Genomic DNA, 18,539 nt, shown 5'->3' on the forward strand with positions numbered 1-18,539 from the left:
ATTACCTTAACCTGACCTCCTCATGTGCCTAGTCTCATATCCTACTAAGTGATATTCTCAATGCAACCTTAGGAAAAGTCCAGGAACATTGTGAGGTAGAATAGTTTATTACAGGTATACTTCAAAAAGTTTCTGGGAAATGAAATTAAACAGTAATTTTTATTTGCGTGCAAATTTTTTGAAATCTATACATAGTTTTTTTTCATAATGCATATTTTTCACAGGTTTTTGGAAGCACCATTATATGGTGTCTTAAGGTTATTGAGCCTTTCCTATAAATATGTTACACAGAGGACTGGCACAGAAAAATGTTATACTGCTCAGAAAAAAGCAGGGCCTGCAGAGGAATATCACTGTCATTTCTACAATTGTTGAAATGCTGGCTTTGTCACTTACTACTTATGTAACTCTGGGCAAATTAATTAACTTTTTTAAAGCCACAATCTTCTCAGTTGCAAATTCTAGGGTTATTGTAAGCATTAAATGAGATAATGTATGTGAAATTCTTGGCACCTGGAAAATGTTTAGGTTTTCTGTGTTTGCTGGGATGCCTTCTCCACCTCTTCTTCCCTGCTTTGTTCTTTTTCCTAAAGCATAGTAGCATATTAAATGATTTTTCAGATGCATGTTAGGATTCGTTACTTACAGAGGAATTAATTATTTCATGAATCTGGATGTACAAGTACATTTGCTTTAACTTTCTTCTTTCACCCATCCATTCACCTATCTATCCATCCACCTATTTATCCTCTATCTAATATATCTATACTTTTTATGAATCATATAAGAGAAAGTTAAAGACATAGATTGTCCCTTTGCATCTATGTATTCGTTTGTTTTTTATAAAAACAAGGAATTGTTATGTAACCACAGCGCAATTACCAAATATCAGGAAATTAACATTGAAATAATACTATTATGTAATTTATAAACCTTACTGATATTTTGTCAGTTGTTCCAATAATGTCTTTCAAAGCAAAATAAAAGAGAAAATCCATATTGCATTTGATTGTAACATCTTTTTATATCCTTTTAATCTGAATTTTTCTTTGTAGTTCAGTACACTGACATTTTTGAAGAGTGTAGGTCAATTATTTAGTGCAATGTCCTTCAATTTAATTTCTCAGATATTTCCTCATTCATCGAATTAAATATTTGTGGCTGTCACATCTCAGAAAGTAATTCCGAGTTCTTCTCAGTTCATCATATGAAGAGGCACATACTGCTGATTAGTCCCATTTCTATCAATGCTACTTTGATCATTGGGTTGAGGGTATATCTGCCAGGTTTCTCAACTGTAAAGTTACTGTTTCACTCTTTGTAGTGAAATAGCATCTCTTCAGAGGTATTGGATTATGTAAATATTATAACATTACTTAAATTTTTACCCAACAGCTTTATCTTACATTGATAATCTTGCCTGAGTTTACTATTATTATGGATATTGGTAAATAATTATTTTCTATTTTTACCATTCCTTCTACATTTATTAGTTGGATTTCTCCTCAAGAAAAGCTTTCTCTTCTCCAGTATTTGTTTATATCAGTGCGGGCTATTGTGTTTATGTTTTATTCAGTTGTTTATAATTCTTTACCATCATTATTTATTTTGGTAGTCTACCCCATAGTTGGCGTGTAGGACCACCATGCACCCTTATCATTCTTTGAGTACTTTCTTAATTTTTGACACAGAATGTTAGGGGTTCATCTTGTTTTTTTTCTGTGTCCCAGTTCCAGAATCATCCATTTCTTCAAGGAATTCTGGTTCCATGGTATTTAAAACCATGATCTGGACACTAGATGTGTTTATAGTATAGCTACAAACTTTTAAAACCTTCCAACAGTTATCCTATAAATAATTATTTTCAACAAGGCCATTATGTGTTATACTTGCTCTTGCATGCTATTTCTCCTGATTTCATGTTATTTCTCTGTTCTGGAATTTGGTGTCATTATATGCTTTTGCTTATTTAGAAAGTATTGCTTAGCCTGAATTCTGCACTTTTGAAAAGACTTTAATTATTCTCAATTTGGGACAGTTAAAAGATGACTGGATTTTATTTGATATATTCCTTACTTGGGTTATTTTTATTATTATGTTTCATATATCTCTATTAAATGAAGATGTAGACTGCAGTTAATTGAGTGTTTTTGTCTTGGCATGGGACAAAGTTAAAGGTGATTTTTGATAATTTGTTACTCATTTATGTTATCCATTTATCTGGATTTGATTTGAGATGGTGTTTAGTTTTGGTTTGTAAAGAGGTCTGTACTGAACTTTTTGTGTTCTTTTCCTAAAATGTCCTGTCACAGGCTGACGTAGTGTTTCTATTTGGAGTGTGGGAATCCAGCTATACAGAATTGATTTTATGTGAGAGTCTGGCTGAGTTTTTATTTTCTTTTTGACTCAGAGATTGTTTTATATTTTGGTCATTGAAAATGTGATTTGCCCCTGGAAATGAAAACATATACAATAGTAATTTTCCTCATTCTTTAATGATTTTATGGTGCATCTGTTAGAATGTGAGCTATAGTCAACATGTGGAAAATGTTGATCCTTAAGATATAGTACTAACAACTGATATAGTTTCTTTAGAATAGTTTCTGTGAAATCATATTTGAACTCTTAATTTGAGGGCAAATTCTGCAATTCATTTTCATCATATCAATGTGATTTATATTATTGCCCCCCCCCCCCTTACTTGAATAAGTCTTCCAGGGTTTAGGATAATCCGTGTGTGTATGTGCATGTGTGTGCAGGTTTGTATGTATTTGTGTGTGTTTTTAAAGTCATTTGTAGCAGAAATCATTGGCATGGTCATTAGAGCTTTTGTGATTATACAGTCCATTTGGATGCTGATAGTTTTGAAAACTTTCTATTTTTCTTTCCTATAGAAACCACAGTGTAGAGAAAGGCATTTAGTTTAATGGTTAAATTACAGCTTGACTCTCTCACTGTCTACTCTGCCTGTCAAAAAAAAAAAAAAAAAAAAAAAAAAGAAAGAAAGAAAGAAAAAAAGAAAAAAAGAAAAAAAAATTACAGCTTGAGAGGTCAACGTCCCATAATGGAATCCCTGGGTTTGAGCCTCACCTCTGCTCCTAATCAAGCTTCTTGCTAACGTGCACCCTGGGGAGCAGCAGATTATAGCTCAATTACTTGGGTCTCTGCCACTGATGGCTCCTGGCTGCTGACTGGTGCATCATCCTTAGCTGTTGTGGACATTTGGGGGAGTAAACTAGTAGATGGACTCTCTCTCTTGTTCTCCCTCTCTCTTTCAAAATAAATAAGTGAAGATCTTAACTTTTAAAAAATAAAACAAACATCTCCTACAATGTACAAGTAAGACAGTGTCTTGATACACAATTACCCCTAACTTCTGTCACTCCTATTTGATAGTTTATGTGAAAAATATCATAGGCATGCATGAAATAGTATAATATACAAAATATGTACCAGTTAAATGTCAGTTTATTAAGTTCACATTGTCTGCCTTGTGTCATGCTATCCAGTTGAGAAAATGAAACACATGCATGTAAACCAATTGTCAAACAAAGCATAATTTTACATCTTAGCATTGCTGAATTTGATGTAGTCATAAAGAAAGACATCAATGTACTTTTTTTTTGTAAATATGTTTTAGCTGGATCACAGAATACTGCTGATCTTAATGTTTTATTTGCCTTTTGTGACTAGGGACATGTGCTTATTAGTATTATATTTCAGACACTTTAGTTAATAAGCAATTAATCAATCAATTTTGATGTCTCTGTGATAGAGATTGAAAGGTCAAATATCAAAGGTTATTGAGGTAGCAATCCATGTTAATGAAACTTTTGGTCTTTCAACAATCTATGAATTGTTGATATTCATAGAAATATTTTATAAGATATTATTCATAATAAGTGTCTGCAGTTCAGTAATTACTTATATAATCACAGGAAGTGGCTGTTTGATATTGGATATAGTACTTAGTGTCTCATTTTTTTCGATTAGCTATTAAAATGTACAATGAAGCCTCATGTATTTCCTGTGAGATTTAAATGAGATAATAAGTGAAGCACTAACCCAGTTCCTGGAATATAGCAGTCACTCTGTACATGTTGATTATTATTATTATTATTATTATTACCCTAAGGGTTAAGTTGGTTTTAAGGTTTTGCAGGTTGGTCTCTTGTTTTGAAATTTGCACACATTTCATTGGAATCCTGATGAGGTTGGTTTTTTTTTTTTTTTTTTTAGTTTTTGACAGGCAGAGTGGACAGTGAGAGAGAGACAGAGAGAAAGGTCTTCCTTTTTGCCGTTGGTTCACCCTCCAATGGCCGCCGCGGTAGGCGCGCTGCGGCCGGCGCACCGCGCTGATCCGAAGGCAGGAGCCAGGTGCTTCTCCTGGTCTCCCATGGGGTACAGGGCCCAAGCACTTGGGCCATCCTCCACTGCACTCCCTGGCCACAGCAGAGAGCTGGCTTGGAAGAGGGGCAACCGGGACAGGATCGGTGCCCTGACCGGGACTAGAACCCGGTGTGCCGGTGCCGCAAGGCGGAGGATTAGCCTATTGAGCCGCGGCGCCGGCCGATGAGGTTGGTTTTGTAATCTTTCATGTAAAAAGGTCTATATTTTGTAGGTCAGAAATACTGTATCTACTTTGAGAGAAAGAAAAAAGTAAAGTAAAGCAAAAGTATATAACTGTGAAAGTCTAAATTTTTACATATATGACCAAAGGAAGAACCTTATAAATCTGATGGTATTATTGCGGGACAATTTTTTTTTTTGACAGATAGAGTTAGACAATGAAAGAGAGAGAGAGAGAGAATGGTCTTCCCTCCTTTGGTTCACCCCCAAATGGCCGCCATGGCTGGAGCTACATTGATCCGAAACCAGGAGCCAGGTGCCTCCTCCTGGTCTCCCATGTGGGTGCAGGGGCCCAAGCACTTGGGCCATCCTCCACTGCCCTCCCAGGCCACAGCAGAGAGCTGGACCGGAAGAGGAGCAACCGGGACTAGAACCCGGCGCCCATATGGGATGCCGGCGCCACAGGCGGAGGACTAACCAAGTGAGCCACGGCATCGGCCCTAACAATTTCTTTTAATTTAATAGAAAGGTGTTTCAAATTACCAATAGAAAAAATTGAGTGAAAAGCCAAAAGACTATGAAACTTTAGTTCTCATTTAGTTTTTCCAATGGAGGCAAGAGTTATGAAAAGAGAAATGTTGACAAAACAAAGCACAAAAATAAAAAACCTAAAATGCTTATCAGTTAACTGACTCTAGAATTTGTTTTTGAGTAAATCATATAAAGTAGAAGAGGCCTAAGTAGAATCTTCAGAATAGAATATGCACTCTCCTATGTAGATAAAAGAAAATCAGACTGGGAAACTGCAGACATGTGTGTTAGTACTAGTTTTGCTATTGATTGGCTTATGACTTTGGACAAGTCACTTAACCTTCTGATACTTTTTTTTTTTTTTTTTGACAGGCAGAGTGGAGAGTGAGAGAGAGAGACAGAGAGAAAGGTCTTCCTTTTGCCCTTGGTTCACCCTCCAATGACCGCAGCGGCTGGCGTGCTGCAGCCAGTGTATCGCGCTGATCCGAAGGCAGGAGCCAGGTGCTTCTCCTGGTCTCCATGTGGGTGCAGGGCCCAAGGACTTGGGCCATCCTCCACTGCACTCCCGGGCCACAGCAGAGAGCTGGCCTGGAAGAGGGGCAACCGGGACAGAATCCGGCACCCCGACTGGGACTAGAACCTGGTGTGCCGGCGCCACAGGCAGAGGATTAGCCTATTAAGCCATGGCGCCGGCCTGATACTTTTCTAATCTGTAATGCAACAATTTTTGTTGTGTATCAACTGAGCTCTAGTATTCCTTAGTGTACTTTTATATTCTGATGATATTTCAAGAATTTTGCTGAAAATGAAATTGAAAATAAGTTTATTTTTGTGCAGACATGTTTGAAATTAATCTATACAAGGGGTCTTCAAATAGTTCACAGAAAATATATGTTTTATTGAAAGCCACATGGATTTTCTCTTTTAAAATATAATTTTTTTTTAATTTGAGAGATAATGAAGGAAGGAGGAAAGGAGGGAGTGTAGAAGGAAGGGCAAGATAGATAGAGAATGATATCCTCAGAAAGAGATCCCATCTGCTGGCTCACTCACCCAATGCCCAAAATGTCTCTGGGCTAAAACTGAAGTTGGGAGCTGGGAACTCAATTCAGGTCCTCCACACAGGTAAAGGATCCCAATTACTTGAGCCATTACCTTTGCCTCCTGGATTCCACATTGCAGGAACCTGGAGACAGTAGTTGAAGTTGGATATTGAACACAGGTACTCTGAATGGAATGTGGATGCCTTAACTGCTAGATCAAAATCTACCCCCAAATTTATACCTTCATTCTGTTTTTTTCATGAACATTTTGGAGTGAAACATCATTTTAAGATTATTTTTTGGCATTTTATTGTGGAAATTTTAAGATTACATAAAAGTTGGAAAATTAGTGTAGTCAACCTTCAGGTATATAATACTCAGCTCAATAGTGATTAGTCCTGGCCAATCTTATTTTGTTTATAATCCCACCTATTTTCCCTATCCTCTGATTATTTAAAATGTTAGACTTCATATAATTAATTTCTTTTTTTTTCAAATTTTTTGACAGGCAGAGTGGACAGTGAGAGAGAGACAGAGAGAGAAAGGTCTTCCTTTTGCCGTTGGTTCACCCTCCAATGGCTGCCGCGGCTGGCGCGCTGCGGCCGGTGCACCACACTGATCCGAAGGCAGGAGCCAGGTGCTTATCCTGGTCTCCCATGGGGTGCAGGGCCCAAGCACTTGGGCCATCCTCCACTGCAGTCCCAGGCCATAGCAGAGAGCTGGCCTGGAAGAGGGGCAATCAGGACAGAATCCGGCGCCCCGACCGGGACTAGAACCTGGTGTGCCAGCGCTGCAAGGCGGAGGATTAGCCTGTTGAGCCACGGCGCTGGCCATATAATTCATTTCTAAACATTATAGAATATAATAGCATAAAACCAATATATTAAAAATATAAATAAAAATCATAACTAGTATTCCTTAATATTATTAACTGTGCAGTTGGTTTTCATATTTTTCAATTCATTCTCTCTCTCTTTTATAATTTGTAATTTGAATTTGGATACAAATAAAGTCCATATCATTGCAATTGTCTTCTTAATTTATGGTCCCTTCTCAATCTATTTTTTTTTCTTAAAGCTTATTTGTTTAAAGGAGGAATTCACAGGGCTGGCACTGTGGTGTAGTGGGTAAAGCTATTGCCTGCAGTGCTGCCAAGCCATATGGGTGCTGGTTTGAGTCCCAGCTGCTCCACTTCTGATCCAGCTCTCTGCTATGGCCTGGGAAAGCAGTAGAAGATGGCCTAAGTTTTTGGGCCCCTGTACCCACCTGAGAGAGCCAGAAGAAGCACCTGGCTCCTGGCTTCTGATTGGCACAGCTCTGGCCATTGTGGCCATTTGGTGAATGAACCAATAGATAGAAGTCCTCTCTTTCTCTGTCTCTTCCTCTCTGTAAGTCTACCTTTCAAATAAATAAATAAATCTTTTTTTAAAAAAAACCTTCCAATAGCCTTTTTTTTTTTAAAAAAAAAGGAGTTCATTTGTCCTGTTCTTTAATTTTGCTAATTACATTTCCATGATGTTTATTTATTTTTGTTGTTCTATGTAAATCAGCAATCTATACCTTGCTAAGATTTAAGTTCGACTTTTTTGTTATGTTAGGGGGAGGTGTGTGTTTGGGGTGCTTTCATCCCATGTTGGTAGTATCTCTATTCGTGTCCTACCTCTGTTTCTGATTCCAGCTTTCTACTAATGTGCATCCTTGGAGGCAGTAGTACTTGGGTACTACATGGGAGACTGTTAGTTTTCTGCATTGTGCAAATATGTGGGCGATGTCTTTCATTCTATGAAATAGAAGGGAAATCTGGGAGAGGAAGCAGTTGAGATTGGTGGGATGTTAGTGTGACTGAGGCAGGTTGGTAAGTTCTCTTTAGGACATCATCAGCTTGTAGTACTTTGGACTTTTCAGTGGAGGTGTCCATATATGCACAAATACACATTAACACTTTTATGTTTAAAGACAAAAGCCTGGGTTCAAATTCCAGCTTCCTATCTGTGTGATCTTGGGTCGGTGACTGAATGTGTCTAAGCCTCAGTTTTTATAGTTGTAAAAAGAGGATAATGGTACCTAATTCATAGGATTACTTTGTAAATTAAATGATATAATTGATAAAATCTGTGAGTGCCTAACATATAATAACTTGTGAATATTATAATTAATATTATAAAAATGGGGATTGCCAGTATCTTATTTGGGTCCATCGATGAGATTCACTAGATAGAATGTTGAGAATGAGAAGACAGGGTGCCAAATATGGAGTTCTAGGAAATGTTAGCAGTTGAATCTCAGACATTTAACTGCCTGGCCTACCCACTTCATTCTCTTCCTCCAACAGGTTACATTAAAGACTGCTGGAGGAATTACAGGTTTATCTTTGTCTTGTCTCCAGTGGTAATAAGCATGACTTCTATTTTCTGAACTTATTTATTCACTTCCATTTATTATTCAACACACATTTACTGAGAGCCTGAATGACATTATTCTAGCTGCTGAAGATTTTACCAAGAACACAGATCTTATGATGCATTCTAGAGGAGAGACAGATATTCATCTAGAAGGTAAAAATATCAGTTTGTGATAAGTGCTTTGGAGGGAATGAAAATAGAATAAATTACTGCAGAGTTCCTCAAAATCTATTTTAGATTGGGTGGTCAGGGAAAGCCTCTAGAGGAGAAAATGTGTAAGATCACATAGTCAGTGGTAGGCTGTCAGGTGAAGTTTAGAGGGAAGAACATTTGAGGTAGGACAAAGGCCTCAGGGTGGGAATAAACTGGGGTGCATTCGGAGAACATTAAGAAGGCCATGGGGACTCAAGATATGGCAATGGCAAATAGACAAGCTGGGGCGAGTGTTATAGCACAGTGAGTTATTCCCATATGGGCTCTGGTTCAAATCTCAGATGTTCCTTTGTGATCCAGCTCCCTGCTGATGCACCTGGGAAAGCAGCAGAAGATGGCCCAAGTGTTTGGGTCCCTGCTACCCACGTGGGAGACCTGGATAAAGTTCCTGGCTCCTGGCTTTGGTCTGGCCCAGACCTGGCTGTTACAGCCATTTGGGGAGTAAACCAGCAGATGATAAGATTTTTTTTTCTCTCTCTCTTTCTCTTTCTCTCACTCTGTAACTCTGCTTTTCAAATAAATAAATTTTTTAAAAAATTGATGAGCTGAGGCCAGAGAGCAGGCAGTCACCAAGCCATGTAGACCTCTCTAGGCCAGAATAAGGTCTGGATTTATTCTAGGTCACTTGGAAAATTCCTAGAAAGCTTTAGACAGGAAAGTAGTGCACTGGGATTTACATTTCAAAAAAGATAGCTGTGATCATAAGAGGCAAGAATGAGGTAAGAATATCAAAAGCAGGAGGCCAATAATATGGACTAGTTGAGAGATGCTTTATTTTATTCTCTTTTGCCTTTCATTATCAGGCAAAAGACTCATACTGAAGCTTTTGGTTGCTTGGGGGCCTCAGAGTTGTTCTTGAACTAATCTGAGTCAGGAGAGTTATCCTGATAATCAGGATGCTGCAGGCCTGGAGCAGATAGATACAGTGATTGCCTCTGAAAGTTCTTTGACTGTTAGCCCTGGACTGTGTGAATGGGTTCTAAGAGGATGAGCATATGCTGAATTACTATCTTCTGGGAAGAGTTCATAGCTTCTCACCATTTTGTCAAGGAATCTGTGACCTTCAGAAGGGTTACTATTGATAAACAGTAGGTTGTACACTGTGGCAGGTGCCACAGGAGTAATAGAAAACAAGAGCATCAGTGTAGCTTCTTTTTAAGAGCTCATAAGAAGAGAAGTAAAACATGAATTAGACACCATTAAAAAGAAAAATGAATGAATCCAAGCCTAGGCAGACGAGGTCATATGATATCCAGGCAAATATTAAAAGGTAAGATAAGAAATCTCCTGTCAGCTTCCTACTCCCACATTTTAACTTTTGTCTGGAAACACCAGGTTTGCTTTATAGTCAAAATGTTCATAGAAGCCACAAGATGGCGAGGTTGCTCTTTAAAATGAGTGTAAGTGGAAGCGGGGCAGAGAAACAGAGCAAAAGAGAGAGAGTTGGAGAGCGAGAGGGAGACAGAAAGACAAGAGAGAGTTCCTCTCTGATTTTCTATCTCTTCAGTTTTTCCTGTATCCTTAATTGCATGTAAAATAGAACCCACATGCTTAAATTTTTCCTCTTTAATTTGGATTTTGAATTTTAGAATTGCAAGGCTGAAAATAAAAATTATTATCTGGATTCCATTCTTACCATTTTTCAACTCTATTAAATTATCAACAAATAATTTTATTCTTCACCTTGTCACCATAATAATTTTAGCAAAATACCATTTTGAGAATGTTGGTTTTCTTCTTGAAATCTGTTTATTTATTGACATGAATATTTGTTAATAGTACTTAATCAGTGTTAAATAATTACGGTAAACAATGAAGAGATGTAATAATTTCTGACTCATTTCAGAAAAATATATAAAATATATATAAAGTAATGTCAACTTCTTCACTAAAATGCACAACTGCAAGGTTAGAAGTATAAAAAATTAAATTTTTATGCATTATTAAATAATATAACTTTAGTACTTAAAATATCTATTTCCATCATTTAAAAATACCTCAAGGCAGTTTTCCTTTTGTTGTTCTTAATACTTTCTAATCAAGTTCTAATTGAATTCCCATTAGAAATCTATTACATAGGGGTAGGCATATAGCCTAGTGGGTGAATCACTGGTTGGGATGCCTGTGCCCCTTATTGGATTTGGTGTGGTCATTCTGGCTCCTGAATTTACCTACCTATTAATGCATACCCTGATAGGTAGCAGAGATGGATCAAGTCCTTGGGTCCCTGACCACTCACGTGGGACATTTAGATTGGGTCCCTGATTCCTGGCTTTGACTAGGCCCAGCTCTGGCCATTGCATGCATTTGGGAATTCAGATAGCAGATGAAAGGTGTCTGTCTCTCAAAAGACAAACAAAAAATCAAAGAAAATAAAAAGAAAAAAAGGAATCTATTAGATAAATGAATATTGCTATTTTACAGATGAGGACATTAGGGCTCATGGAGAATAAGTAACTTGTTGAAGACTCAATAGTTGGCAAGACTATAATTTGAAGCGAGATTGTTTTTCAACCCTAGAACTCATCCTCTTTCTTATTCTGCCATGCTGCCTCCATTGAGAGTAACTATTTATATTTTTCTTTAATAGGATTACTTGCAAGTTTCAATTTAAAGTAATTATGGTATTTGTGTCTCCTCTTTGTTGTAAGCAGAACAAAAAGAGAATTTGTATCACAGGGCAACTGTTATGGTGCAGTTTTAGTAAGCTGGTTGTTTTTTTGGGTGTGTTTTTGGCAGGACTTACGAGAAGACTCCATTTAAAGTTGTGCTGATGATGAGGAGCCTCAGTTTGCTGCATTTAAGGGATTTGTGTTCCTAGCCAGAAGCACTTGATTTTTCTGACCTAGAGTGGACTGGACCTTAGTCCTTTTCTTGATTTCTTGTTGTAATAACAAGTGATTCCTGAACACACAATATCCCTGCCTTGTAGTGACAGGTGGTTTTAAAACCATTGTGCTGAAAGCTGGAAATCTATAGATTATTTGTTTCATTTTGAAAAATATAATTATTTTTGTATAGCAAGTATTCATTTGTTCTTTTGGTAAATGTTACTGAACACTGTTCTAGATGCTGGAGATACAGTAAATAACTGGAAAAAAATTCTGGACCATATATTTCAGTAGGGAAGTGACAAAACAAAATAAACAAGTTACTTATGAAGGTGTCTTCAAAAGGTTCATGAAAAATGCTCATTATGAAAAAACTGCATGGATTTCAAAGTTTATTGCACAAAACAAATTTGTCTTAATTCCATTTCCATGAGCTGCATGAAACACCATCATATGTGTGGTGATAAGGGTTATATATATAAATATAATTGAGTAAAAGGGATTAAAAATGAGAAGTGCGAGTACTCTTTTATAAAATATCATCTAAGAAGGTCTCTCCCCTAAGGAGATATTTGAGTGAAGCCCTGGAGGCTGTGAGGTCTGTGGATATATGGAGCCAAATGGAGGAAGATCATATGAGGTGGCAGGAGATCCAGGCCCTGGCTAGCCCTTTCCTGATTTTTCCAAAAACAGGAAATGCAGGAAATGTCAACAAATGGTGATATCAGTTTTTCATTTGGTTACTTTCTCCAGATCATGTGGGATTTGGGGACAGATTCATGCAGCTCTTGAGATAACCTTTATTAACCCACAGTAAGCACCAGGAGAAAATATTTCTTGTGCTTTGTTGATTTTTGCTGATGGCAGGAAGCATGAAGAAGGAAGGAAGGAAGGATGGACGAGAGAGAAAGAGAAGAAAGGAAGGAGAGAGAGAAATGTAAGAAGGAAGGAAAAAGGAGATACTTTCTCTTTGTAATCTGAAAAGACATTGTTAGGAGATGTAGTGGTTTTATTTATGCCCCAATTTTTCGCTATTCATTAATATATATATTTTTTGCATACTTGAGAAAATATGTAAATAGAACTTAGGGAGACATTGTTTTACTTTACCTTGTATTCTGTTGTGTACTGGTTAAGGATAGCAAGTGCTTATTGCAGTCTGGGAGTTAAGTTAAAGTTAAATGATGAATCTGGCTGAGTAAGGAGTGATGGAGATGTGGCAAATTATGGAATTCATGCTTTTTATATAATGAAGAGCTGTTATTGATCTGATTGTTTTGATGTGAGAATGTGGGCCTAGCTTGGACTTACTTTCTGATTTTTTAAGTTAAGCCAGAAATTTATATTGTTTTTTCCTGTTTTTTAAATATTGGCAACTCTAAGGCATTCTGGTCTGGCTGAAAAGCCCATGAGAGCATTTCAGGTGTGGAAAGCCGAGACACTGTAGCAAAAAAAAAATGTCCTATGTGAAGGATCTCTGTGAGAGAGACCCCAGTGGAAAAGGATGTACTTTTTTCTGAAGGGAGGAGAGAACTTCCATTTTGCTTATGGCTTTGTCTAAATACTGATGGAGATTGTGGATTCAAAAGTCTTCCATAGCCTTGGCAGCTCATGTCAAGAGCCCTGGGTGATGACTGACATCATGCGGAATGTTAATTGTTAAATTGACAACAGGAGTCGCTGTGCACTTCCCATGCAGGACTTCTGTCCTCAATGAGTTGTATTATGAAAATTAACTGTAAAACTTGTTCTCAAATGCTTTGTGTGTGTGTGTAAATTGTTGAAATTTTTACTTAATATAGAGTTGGTCTTCTGTGTATAAAGTTAATTGAAAATGAATCTTGATGGAGAATGGGACTAGGAATGGGAGAGGGAGGGGCTACAGGGTGGGAATGGGGTTGGGAGGGTAGGTATGGTAAGAAGAATCATTATATTCCTAAAGTTGTATTTATGAAATTTGTACTCACTAAATAAAAGGTTTCTTTGAAAAAAAAATATTGGCAATTAAACAAAATCATTCTGAAACTCTGCAGGCCAAACAAAACACTACTGAAGGTGGCATTGAGCCTACAAATCAGCAGTTTTTGACTTTCTGGAGTACACCATAGTTAATTCTTACTGTTTCCTTCAAGGGATAGTATAGATCAAATAGCAAAGCAACAACAGCAGAACAAACAAAAAACTCCCCAAGAAACAAAACAAAAACAAAAATTGCAAAAAAATGCTGTAAGATTTCTGGATACAAATGGTTTTAGTATAGCCTGCATAGTGTTGACAATGTCTACTCTTTCCCTTGTTTTAGGGTATGGCCAGACGGGCCCAATGTCTCAACGAGCTGGTTATGATGCTGTTGCCTCTGCTGTTTCTGGTTTAATGCACATCACAGGGCCAGAGGTAGGTATTATTCTGTAGAATATTTCTATTTTTTCCCCCTTTTTATATTACATGGAGATTTCCCATATTACTAATTCATAGGATAAATTTGAGTTAATTTTAGAAAGAAACCAGGGAAACTGATTTATTAAAGTAACATGGAAATGTTCATTACAAATGCACTCAAGATTACACATCACTGTGGTCCCACGTTGAAAACTTGAGTTATGTAATTGTTACCTGAAGCCTCAGGTGTAGTTTCTGATTTGTCATATGCATTAGATTCTGAAAGTGAAAAAATATTACTTGGTTTTATGACATTCCTTTTCTATTGATGATGAATGGGGACATTTCTAAAACATATATAGATGGGCAAAATATAGTTGATTAGATCAAACAGTTGTCTCTTGGGGAAAGCTACATGATTTGAAAAAGAAAGTGAGAGTCTAGTAAAGAAAAATATTTTAAAGCATTTTATAATAAACTGTATTGAGTGGCTTCAAAAATTAGTTCTTAGGCCGGCACCGTGGCTCAACAGGCTAATCCACCGCCTAGCGGTGCCGGCACACCGGGTTCTAGTCCCGGTCGGGGCGCCAGATTCTGTGCCAGTTGCCCCTCTTCCAGGCCAGCTCTCTGCTGTGGCCAGGGAGTGCAGTGGAGGATGGCCCAAGTGCTTGGGTTCTGCACCCCATGGGAGACCAGGATAAGCAACTGACTCTGGCCTTTGGAACAGCGCGGTGCACTGGCCACAGCGCGCCAGCCGCAGTGGCCATTGGAGGGTGAACCAACGGCAAAAGGAAGACCTTTCTCTCTGTCTCTCTCTCTCACTATCCACTCTGCCTGTCAAAAAGTAAAAAAATAAAATAAAAAAAAGAAAAATCAGTTCTTGGGGCTGGTCTTATGGAGTAGTGGGTTAAGTCACTTCTTGGATTGCCTGCATCCCATATCCATGAGCCTGATTAGAATTCTGGCTACTGCATACTTAACTATATTAAATTAATTAAAATCAACTCCCATGTGCTATATCTCTCACAATTATACATCTCTTCTTCCTTGATGAAGCCATTCATCTAAATAATAAATAGTGATTGCACACATTCCTTTCTGTGTACTGGGAACTGTGATAGGCACCAGGAATTAAACATCCAACAAGATAAGTATAACCCTCGTCTTCCTGATGTTGTCGACTGGGGAACACAAACATTAATCCAGAAAATATTCATTATATACAAGTAAAAAAAACTTTGAAGTAGAGTGCAGAATGCTATTCACATATGTAACAGTGTGTCTTAGACAGGTGCTATCCTGGAGATTTTCACAAAATGTGACTTGACAGCAAAGCACAAAAGCAAATTGGAAGGAATCAGGCCATGCTGGGAGTCCCACTTAAGAAAGTTGTTTTATCTTACCAGCAACAAGTTATAATTCCATAAGCCTGTCAGCCAGAGTTGCAAAGAGAGATCAATTCTGAGGGCCCTGGCTCATGTGCTTAACTGGCCAATGCACGTGTACTTTTGCCAGTTATATCATGTTACATTTGGACTTTAATCACACATTTGTGGGCGAGTGTCTGTGTTGTGGCATAACTCCAGGTTGACATTTGACTGATTGGACCTCCGTTTCTCTATTACCACCCTACAAAGTGGAGACTGATGTCAATATGTCAGTTAGGGAAGGCTTCTCTGAGGCCCAGATACTCAAGGTAGAACCCAAATAGGCATCTACCTGGTGATCAGAGAACAGTACTGTGCATGAGTGTAGGAGCTGGCAGGTGTGAGAAAGTGAAAGTAGTCAAGTGTCATGTGAGTATTGTGAACTGGCAAAGAAGCAGAAAAAATGAGGCTGGAGAGGTAGGGACTAGTGGCAAAACTTACTGTTTGTGGACTTAATATAATACTTAATAGCTTTATGAGATAAGAAGGTAGATATTTCATATAATTTTAAGCATATGATCTATAAATTTCTTCCTGGAAATTGAGTGTTGTTCCGAAGATGTAGACTAGAAATAAGAAAAATCTCAAAATACAAACTTTTCTATAATAGTTTAATAATGCCATTTTTTTATTATTAAACTTTTATTTATTTATTTTTATTTATTTATTTATTTATTTTTTGACAGGCAGAGTGGACAGTGAGAGAGAGACAGAGAGAAAGGTCTTCCTTTTGCTGTTGGTTCACCCTCCTGTGGCCGCCGCGGTAGGCGCGCTGCGGCCGGCGCACCGCGCTGATCCGAAGGCAGGAGCCAGGGGCTTATCCTGGTCTCCCATGGGGTGCAGGGCCCAAGCACTTGGGCTATCCTCCACTGTACTCCCTGGCCACAGCAGAGAGCTGGCCTGGAAGAGGGGCAACCGGGACAGGATCAGTGCCCCAAACGGGACAAGAACCCGGTGTGCCGGTGCCACAAGGCGGAGGATTAGCCTAGTGAGCCGCGGTGCCGGCCAAACTTTTATTTAATGAATATAAATTTCCAAAGTACAGCTTATGGGTTACAATGGCTTCCCCCCTCCCAAAACTTCCCTCCCACCCACAACCCTCCCCTTTCCCGCTCCCTCTCCCCTTCCAATCACATCAAGATTCATTTTCAATTCTCTTTATATACGGAAGATCAGTTTAGTATATATTAGGTAAATATTTCAACAGTTTGCCCCCATATAGCAACACAAAGTGAAAAAAAATACTGTTGGAGTACTAGTTATAGCATTAAACAAGAGTGTACAGCACATTAAAGACAGAGATCCTACATAATATTTTTTTTAAAAAAATAATTAATTTTCTATGCCATTTCCAATTTAACACCAGGTTTTTTTTTTCATTTCCAATTATCTTTATATACAGAAGATCGATTCAGTATGTAATTAGTAAAGATCTCATCAGTTTGTGCCCACGCAGAAACACAAAGTGTAAAAATACTGTTTCAGTACTAGTTATAGCATCACTGCACATTAGACAACACATTAAGGACAGATCCCACATGGGATTTAAGTATACAGTGACTCCTGTTGCTGACTTAACAATTTGACACTCCTGTTCATGGTGTCAGTAATCTCCCTAGGCTCTAGTCATGAGTTGCTAGGGCTATGGAAGCCTTTAGAGTTCGCTGACTTTGATCTTATTCCGATAGGGTCATAGTCAAAGTGGAAGTTCTCTCCTCCCTTCAGAGAAAGGTACCTCCTTCTTTGATGGCCCCGTTCTTTCCACTGGGATCTCACTCACAGAGATCTTTCATTTAGGTCTTCTTCTTTTTTTTTTTTTTTCCTTTTCCATGGTATCTTGGCTTTCCATGCCTACAATACAATCATGGGCTCTTCAGCCAGATCCGAATGCCTTAAGGGCTGATTCTGAGGCCAGAGTGTTGTTTAGGACATCTGCCATTCTATGAGTCTGCTGTGTATCCTGCTTCCCATGTTGGATCTTTCTCTCCCTTTTTGATTCTATCAGTTAGTATTAGCAGACACTTGTCTTGTTTGTGTGATCCCTTTGACTCTTAGACCTATCCAAGCCATCAATTGTGAACTGAAATTGATCACTTGGACTAGTGAGATGGCATTGGTACATGCCACCTTGATGGGATTGTATTGGAATCCCCTGGCACATTTCTAACTCCATCATTTGGGGCAAGACTGATTGAGCATGTCCCAAATTGTACATCTCCTCCCTCTCTTTTTCCACTCTTAAATTTAACAGGGATTGCCGGCGCCGCGGCTCACTAGGCTAATCCTCCGCCTTGCGGCGCCGGCACACCAGGTTCTAGTCCCGGTCGGGGCACCAGATTCTGTCCCGGTTGCCCCTCTTCCAAGCCAGCTCTCTGCTGTGGCCAGGGAGTGCAGTGGAGGATGGCCCAAGTGCTTGGGTCCTGCACCCCATGGGAGACCAGGATAAGCCCCTGGCTCCTGCCATTGGATCAGCGCAGTGTGCCGGCCGCAGTGCGCCAACCGTGGCGGCCATTGGAGGGTGAACCAACGGCAAAAGGAAGACCTTTCTCTCTGTCTCTCTCTCACTGTCCACTTTGCCTGTCAAAAAAAAAAAATTAACAGGGATCACTTTTCAATTAAAATTTAAACACCTAAGAATAATTGTGTGTTAATTACAGAGTGCAACCACTAGTACTAGAACAACAACAACAACAACAACAACAACAACAAATACTAAAAAGGATAAAGTATTACATTGTACATCTAGAGTCAGGACAAGAGCTGATCAGGTCCTTGTTTCTTATAGTGTCCATTTCACTTCAACAGGTTTCCCCTTTGGTGCTCAGTTGTCGTCGATCAGGGAAAACAAATGATATTTGTCTCTTTGGGACTGGCTTAATTCGCTCAGCATGATGTTTTCCAGATTCCTCCATCTTGTTGCAAATGACCGGGTTTCATTGTTTCTTACTGCTGTATAGTATTCTATGGAGTACATGTCCCATAATTTCTTTATCCAGTCTACTGTTGATGGGCATTTGGGTTGGTTCCAGGTCTTAGCTATTGTGAATTGAGCTGCAATAAACATTAATGTGCAGATGGCTTTTTTATTTGCCAAATTAATTTCCTTTGGGTAAATTCCAAGGAGTGGGATGGCTGGGTTGTATG

General features: G+C 38.6%; 1 protein-coding gene across 3 annotated transcripts in view; it reads left to right on the plus strand.

Annotated features, from left to right (window-relative positions):
• The window catches only part of SUGCT (succinyl-CoA:glutarate-CoA transferase), an 810,507-nt gene that overhangs the window by 87,126 nt on the left and 704,842 nt on the right, over positions 1-18,539 (plus strand). For all 3 annotated transcript variants that reach the window (XM_062178190.1, XM_062178188.1, XM_062178189.1), the window contains exon 7: positions 13,892-13,983. In XM_062178190.1, coding sequence (XP_062034174.1) covers positions 13,892-13,983 — 92 coding nt within the window. The remainder of the gene's footprint in view (positions 1-13,891; positions 13,984-18,539) is intronic.

Source organism: Lepus europaeus, chromosome 20, assembly GCF_033115175.1.
Source record: "Lepus europaeus isolate LE1 chromosome 20, mLepTim1.pri, whole genome shotgun sequence".
In the NCBI taxonomy this organism is placed as follows: Eukaryota; Metazoa; Chordata; class Mammalia; order Lagomorpha; family Leporidae; genus Lepus; species Lepus europaeus.